This window comes from Jatropha curcas, chromosome 11, assembly GCF_041381405.1.
Source record: "Jatropha curcas cultivar XTBG-Jc1 chromosome 11, XTBG_Jcur_1.0, whole genome shotgun sequence".
Lineage (NCBI taxonomy): Eukaryota > Viridiplantae > Streptophyta > Magnoliopsida > Malpighiales > Euphorbiaceae > Jatropha > Jatropha curcas.
This window is the reverse complement of record NC_143161.1, coordinates 7,278,630-7,286,826: the sequence shown is the minus strand read 5'-3', so window position 1 is coordinate 7,286,826 and position 8,197 is coordinate 7,278,630. Positions and strand designations below refer to the sequence as shown.

The window sequence follows — 8,197 nt, the reverse complement described above, 5'->3', positions numbered from 1 at the left end:
TCACACTCTTTTTAAGCATGGGGATTTCTTATTAATTGTTTTATAAGAAGAAATAAATTTATGTTAATATATTAAATTAGATGCTAGAGATAATTTTTTTTATAGATATAATCTTGATAGAGGAATTATCTGAAAATATAAAACAACGGATCTTTTTACAATTTTTACAATTGTGCTAAATTGTGTATATTTTAACATCTATCATTCTATAAACCAAAATAACGCTAAGTGACAAATTGTTCTACTTACACTTAGCTTCTATATAAAGCAAATTACCCTGCTTTTATATATTATATAGATAGATATAGCTTTTTCAATAGTGATAATAATTTTGAGAATTTAACTAATTATATTGAAATAAGAAATTAAGTTTTTTATTTTTTATTTATTACAAATGATTGTTTATTGATTATCATATCCGTAGGTTCTTATATCTCGTGTCCCGTATCTATGTAACATAGCTTCTGATATATAAGACTACCCCATACATCAAGATAATCATTAAAATAAGAAAGTAAATAGTTTTTTATTTTATAGTTTGGGTTATATGCATTTTAATTTTAATTTAAACTAATTATATTAAAATAAAAATTAAGCATTTTTATTTTATGCTTTTTATTTATTATAAATGATTGTTTATTTATTATCATATATTCCGTACGTTTCGTATCTCGTGTCCTGTGTCTGTGCAATTTAGCTCCTAGTAGCAATTAAGTATTTCTTATTTTATGGCTTGGATTATTTGTATTTTAATTATTTTTTAATTTAATTTAATGCACTATCTTGATGGGATGTAACTAATAGATATTATCATGATAAAGACATTATCTAAAAATATAAAACAACTTACCTTCTTACAATTGCTGCCATTACATCGTATCTTCTTACAATCGTACTAAATAATTATTGTCATTCTCATACTTGGCAATTTCAGATGCTTACACTTGACTTTCATATAATGCAAACTGCTTTGCTTATACACACACACAGACACAGACACACACACACACACACACATATATATATAGATAGATAGATAGATAGATAGATAGATATTCTTTCTTTGTTATTACAATGCAGACGAGAAAGAGTTGGTAACATCAATCCTCATTTTTATCTCTGTCACAACTCTAAATATATATCAATAATAGCTAGAATAAGAATTAAGGTCAGATGGATTGACCCATTCTTGTTTTGTAAGATTAGCCACTATATTTTTATCAAGATGGAAAGCTCTGGCCAAAAGTTGAAGATTAAGAGAAGGAACAGCTCCAAAAATGGTATTTGCTGAAGTAACCACTCCTGGATTTTGACTGTTTAATGCTGCTATAGCAACTGCAGGGCTTTTACCAATATTGAACTGGAAGTGAATTAATCCAAATGGAAATACAAAAACATCTCCCGCTTTTAAAATTTTGACAAAAGCCTTATGATCAGGATTTCCTGTAATGAAACCAGCATAAAGAGTTCCTTCCAATACTGTTATGATTTCAGATGCTCGAGGGTGATGGTGTGGCGGGTTGACTCCGCCTGCTTCGAAGTCAATTCGAACAATGGATAGTGCTAATGTATTGAGTCCTGGTATTTCTTCTACAGTTAAAAGATTTGTACGGACTCCAAGTTGGTCTGATGTCGGCCTAGCAATATTAAGTCCAGTATGGTAAAAATCGTCTGCTGTTACATGCTCTGGATCCTTGCAGAATTTTCCATTTACGAATGCTGCACCAAAGATAAAATTGAAGTGATTATCTATTATTCATATAGTTAATTTAATTGATGGTGGAGCTGGTAATTTTAAACTTGAATAGATTAATATTCAAAAAATAACATAAATATATTTTAACGGTATTGGAGTGGTATCTAGCCAGGATTATAAGCTCCCAATTCAAGCAAATTTATGAAAAACAAAAAATAAAATAACATGAGGATATGAGTGTAGAATTTTAATCCCATGCGAGATTATACCAAGTTTACCTATCTTAATGTCTTCAAATTACCTCATTGAGAATTTTAATCCCATGTGACATTCTATTATCTTTTCGTTATCAAAATCTTTAAAATATATATTAGGATTTTCATCGTTATACAAAGTGATATCCGATGAATCTGATGTTAAAATTCAAATTCTAGACAGGTTAATTAATATGGATTAGTGATAACCCTAGGAACAATAACTCAAGTTTAAGGTTAATGTTCAAACTTTAAAAGTTCACTTTAACTGCCTTTCCAATCCAAGAATTCATTTGGTTGGTACGTTATTCACTGACATTTGATTCTTGGTATCATACTCTATAAACAAAGATTTTGTTTCATATACAAAGGTTAAACATAGAAAAAAAAAAAGATTTACCACTCCTTGAAATCACAAATATAACAAGTATTTTGGAACCAACTATTTTCTCAAACGTAACAAGTATTGTGGAAAGGAAGTAGTACTAATTAGAAAAGAAAAAGTAGTTATGTGGTTAAACTTGTGATATACTTAACGGAACAGAGTGAGTAATAGGAATACTAATAGTAATAAAAAGTAGTAGTAGTAGTAATAATAACAAGCACGTATATATGAATACCTCCAGAGGAAGTATCATCGGTTGCCACACAGAAGTCTTGTAGAGGGCTAGGATCATAAGCAACGGAGACTGAGAAAGCCAAAGCCAAGATAGAAAGAGGTACAAGAAAATTAGCAATTCTCATTATTTTTTGGAATGTTTAGATATCGAGTAGGGTTTGATAAGCAATGAATGGATGAGGTTTCAATGGTTGGGTACTAATTTATAGAAGAGGGTATCAGATGGTGGGTTTATCTAATTCCTTTTAAGGGAACAGGCGGTAGCATGTGGAAGGATTTATTACTCACAAAAATTGTGGCGATAAGCGTGCATAAGGAGAACTCTACACGTGCCCACAGTATTTAATAAAAATGAAAATGAATAAATTTAATTACTCTCTCCTTTTATAGATCAATATTGATTTGATTTTTATACATATATTTTCTTCTTTTAGAGTTTCAAACTTATTTATTACCAAATACAAAAGAAAATTCTATAAAGCAAATCTGTTTGTCAATGTTTTATGCTTCTTGCACAGATTGCCAAATGAAACCTGAAACTTTTTCATGGAAGTTACAATAAATTTCTCTTTCGAAAGGTTAATTTTTTTTTGCCAACCAAGTGTCTCGAGTTCAAGTTCTTTCGACTACAAAAGTTTTTATCAATTTAGTGAGCTACGAGGAAAGCTACCCCTGTAGTGGAACCAGAAAAAATAATTAGAAGGGGCAAAAGTTTTTTTTCCAAAATTTAGAGGAAGCGATATTTAAAAAAATCACTCTGTTATAACAAAAGGTAAAATTTTCTATATTTTATGAGGTAAATTTAAAAAGAAAATCAAAATTAGGCCCCCTTGATTACCTTTGTTGTGTAGCTTATAATACTATTTCAGCTTATTAGCACTTTTAATAAATGAGAAAAGATTAATCTTTTTTTCTTATACGTAAATATATAACTTTTAAATATATTCAAGTAAAGTTCTCTCAATAGTAATAATTTTAAATTTCAAATTCTTGGACTTATAAATAAAATTCATCTCGAGATGTAATACATTAAGCTAATTCAAGTGCTTATTAATAAAGTTTAATCCATTTTAAGATAACAAATGTCACATATCACACTCGCAATGTGATGAACAGAATTTTTAAAAACTTCAATAGCCACATTGATCGGTGAGTGATTCTATAAAAGACACAAATTTAAAAAGTTATTGAGATATTTTCTTTTTGTTCAATTTCAATAAAGACAGGATTTTTCCGCATCAATTCTCTTTCTAGGCATCACTGGCTAAATTTATTTTTTGAAAGCTGTCTTTCCAAGGTTGGCCCTCCTCTCTTCTCTTGGCAGGATTTTAGGTTCACACAAAGCCAAGGACAGTAAAAATCTACTTATTGAAAAGGAAACTATGCGACCTATCTACCATGACCGTGACTAGTGCATTGTTTAGTCACTTAGTGGGCAACTACTATTGCACTGTGGAAGCATTTCCCACGTGCTATCCCTAATTTAGATATAGTGCAAAAAAACACAATTTCTTTCCTTTTATTCTGTGCTTTTTTCGAAAAGATTCTGCGATCTCTAATATATGAGAAAAAAAAAAATTTTTTTTAACCATTGATCAAGAGAAAAAAAAATAGAGTAATAATTTTTTAAAAGTTATAATTGTATTCTATTAGTAAAAATAATGCTATTTTATAATTAATTTAATTAAAAGATTTTTTTATGTTTTTTAAAAATTTTCCTCTCTCTCTTCTTTATCACAGACAAAATTATTTTACATACTTTCTTTCATGTAAACCTCATCATCATCACCACCACTTCCACAATCTCTCTCTCACAGAGCAATAAAGAAACGAAGCCTTTCAAGCGGACAAAAACATGGGTGAATGGTTATTATGCTAGATTTTGAATACATATTTCGAATTAAAAGTATATAAGCCAGAAATTAAAGTTAGGGGTTAAAATATTTTTTAGGTTAAATTGAAAACATTTATGTATTGTTTAAAAGGTAAAATAAAAAAAAAAAATCAATATCTTATGGGTATTTTTTTTTTAAACAATTTTGGTTAGGGGGAGATAGGGGCCATTGCTAACCCCTCCTACTGTCGTTGAGTATATAGTACAAAAGAATTAAGAAATGGTATCAAGAGTTGATTAATTGATGATTACTAAATGGTATATGATGTTATTTTAGAATTATATGGGACAATTTTATCTTTTTATCTAAAAAGTTATATAACATATTGAATTCAACTTTGAACAAGAATTTTTCGTTTGGACAAAATTTTTGATTTACAAATTCAGATAAATAGCTTAATTGTTCAATTTAGAGAAATAAATTTATTTTATTATTATTTAATTGAATAAGTTGAAGTTCTATATACTCCATTTCACACGATCTATTCAAAAAAAAAAGAAAAAAGAAACAAAAATGGAATATACCCTTAAAAAATTCCAACAATTTTAGTTTTCTCTCTACAAATCAAAGCTACAAAATCAAAGACTCAAAAAATTAAAAAAAAAAAATCAAGAAACAAATGAAAGACCTAAAGAAAAAAAATTCAACAAACAAATCAAAAACTTTAAACAAAATATCTAAAGTGAAAAATAAATTCATGAAAAGAGGGTTGCGTCGATTAAAATTAGAATCAAATTGACACAAGTCGAAAGCTTTTTTTTTTTTTTTTTTTTTTTTTTTTTACATTAAAAAAATAAACTAATTTCAAGAGGAACCAAATCAAATAGAACCAATTTGGTTCAGTTTCTTGGTTTAGCGACTTTACTTAGAAATTATTTCCTTATAAAAGAGAATGAGAATAACTGAAAATATTGTTAAAAATAATAAAACATTTCAATTTGGATTCCATCCGATTCAATTTTTAAAACTTTTCGTACAAAAATTAAATTGAATTGAGACAAATATTTGAATTTTAAAATTAAACTAAATCAAATTTATAAATTAGTTTTAATTCAATTTTTCATTTAAAAATTATTTATAAATTTATGAAGTTAGAGCTTTGATTTGCGAAAGTAATGACGAATTGGAGTTTGGTATGACTACTTTTTTCGATTTTAAAACCATTGATTTTGGTTATAAGAAGGATAAAATTAGAACCGGATCGCTTTTAGACGGCTTGTAAGACGGTTTTGGCCATTCTATTTCAGTTTTCAGTAAAAAATAGATAATTTTTTTCAATTTTTTTTTTGATTTTTAGTTCGAAGAAATAATAATAATAATAATAATAAAATAAACAAATAATAGTACTACTGAAAAAACGAAACCAATTAAATAAGTCTAAAAATTTATTTTTAAAATTATAATAAAACAAAGTAGGTATTTCTTTGAAAAGAATTTTTTCAAAGTGGCTTCAAGTCGGAACTGCCAATTTTAAAATAATTATATCAATTCGATTAGAAAAATTAAAAAACCTAAAATCGAACTATAAGTGTATGGTTTAAAACTGGCAATCAATGACCTCTATCTGATTTTGGTTTGAATTGATTCGATTTTGGTTTAAAATAAATTGTGGTCATGCTTAGGTGAGTTTTATCACGGGAGGAGTGAAAAAAATAGTTAATAAAGTTTAAATTAAAACATGATTAGTTTCATTAAAAATAAATATATTTTTAATTCTATCCACGAGAGAAGCAGTCGCAGTCCCACCATACTTCAATTATTGAACTCCAAAAATTTTAACTTTGTTTTATTACTAGTATTATATTTATACATCCGTTTAATTAATTAATTAGTTTAATTAAGTCAAGTTTTAAATTATTAACTTTGTTAATTTTGGCCTCACACGTGAGATTTACGTATAACTAACGTTCTTTGATGTTGTTGGTTCACCTGAAATTAATAGTTAGGTATCAATTGGATTTAATTAAATTCATGTATATCTACTCCATGAAATTAGAGATGTAATAAGCAAAATTAGCTATTTTAGTTGCGTTTAGCTGTTAGCTGTTTAATTAGTTTTTCATAAAATGTTAAAAGCTCAACGTTATATGAATCAACTTTTCATAAAATGGTGCCATAACATCGAAAAACTAGTCCAAAAGTTATGATACCAAACAACATTTAGCGTCTTGATTGGCTATTTAAAAAGTTGTAGCTGAACAGAACCTTTGTAACAAACCTTCACAAGAAGAATAGACAAAAGAACTCTAAATATGGAGATAAAGCAACAATAATAATAAACAAAGAGAAAAACATATATGTTAGAACAAAATAGATCTGAATTTATTAATAACTAACAAAAGATCAGGAGTACGAAGAAAAAAAATGAAAGTAGTAGGCTACCGCTGATTAACAGCCCCAACTCTAAACGAAAACTAAAGTTAGATAGACTAGAGAGAAAGGAGGAAGAGAAAAATCCTTAGGTGAAATCTATTTGCTATATATAAATCAAAAATTTTTAAAACACCAACCTAAATAGTAATTAAATCAAATCAATTCGATTAGTTTTAGCTATTTTGCTATTTTTAAACTTATTTTGAGGCTTTATAAAAATTGAATTGACAAAAAATTTAGATTTTTCCCATTAAAATTAAAAATAAACTGAATAAATTAAAAACTGAAGTGAATCAAATCGATTTGATTCAGTTTGTTCAATTGATTTTCCCAAATTACGCCAGCTCTATCCAACATTCTTCGATTTCCAGTTGAAAGTAACTAATAGTCAAAGCTAACAACATTACCTAACCTATGAGGAATGGCCAAATGCAGAAATTAGTATCTAAACTTTACAAGAAATTCTAATATATGGCACTCAAATTTTATTTTGACTCATTAAATACTTTAATTTATAAAATTGCACGTAATAAATATTTTAATTTACAAAATGCCTCAATTGAACAGTTCAACTAGTAAAATTAAATTTCATTAAACACTTATTGACTGAGTCCCTTAATAAGTAAAAACGTAAAAATCACTGTTCCAAAAATTATACTAACCACATATCAAACAACATTTAATATATAAAAGACAGATTCCATAAAAGTTATTGTTGATAATACAGAAATATATACAACGTTACTAAAATTCGAACCATAGAGATTATAAAATATCATTGCCAAAGTTTAGGTGTTATTAAGAAGGTTTATTTTCGAAAAATACATTATTTTAAAAAATATTTTTCAAGGAAAATGTTTTGGTTGAAAAAATATTTTCAAATAACTAATTTTCCGTTATTTAGTTGTGATATTAAAAATTAATTAAAAAATTAAAAATTTTAACTTAAAACACATAAAAATATTTATAATTATAGAAATTTTAAACTTTAAAATTTTATTTTCTTTTTAAAAAGAAACATCCAAACTTCATAGATAGAAAGATTAAAAGTGAAAAGAGCATTGAGAATAGAGTTCCCAACTTGGAAGGTAGTACAACTATATGATGCTCGATTCAAATAGTGAGTAATCGTATTAACTTGCCTCTGAATCCACCTAAGAGTAATATCAGACCTGTTAGCTAAAGTGGCATTACAATCCTTAAATAGCACTACTAAATTCAGAATTAATCCATATACTAGAACATAAAGACAGGACATCCACTTGAGATTAATGAATTAAAAATGTTATTTATAGGTGATAGTTGATTTTTGCAAGTGTACGAAATCGCAACAAGTAATATAGAATAAGAAGAGTATCGT

The 8,197-nt window shown here is 27.1% G+C and overlaps 1 protein-coding gene across 1 annotated transcript; it reads right to left on the bottom strand.

Moving 5' to 3' along the window:
• Positions 1–881: 881 nt before the first annotated feature.
• On the bottom strand, positions 882–2,759 carry LOC119369104 (germin-like protein subfamily 1 member 11). The gene is made up of 2 exons (XM_089715827.1): positions 2,571–2,759; positions 882–1,719 (listed from the first exon to the last, which is right to left on the bottom strand). The coding sequence occupies exons 1-2, from the start codon at positions 2,692–2,694 to the stop codon at positions 1,142–1,144; spliced, it is 702 nt and encodes a 233-aa protein (XP_089571953.1). The 5' UTR covers positions 2,695–2,759; the 3' UTR covers positions 882–1,141.
• Positions 2,760–8,197: the final 5,438 nt, after the last annotated feature.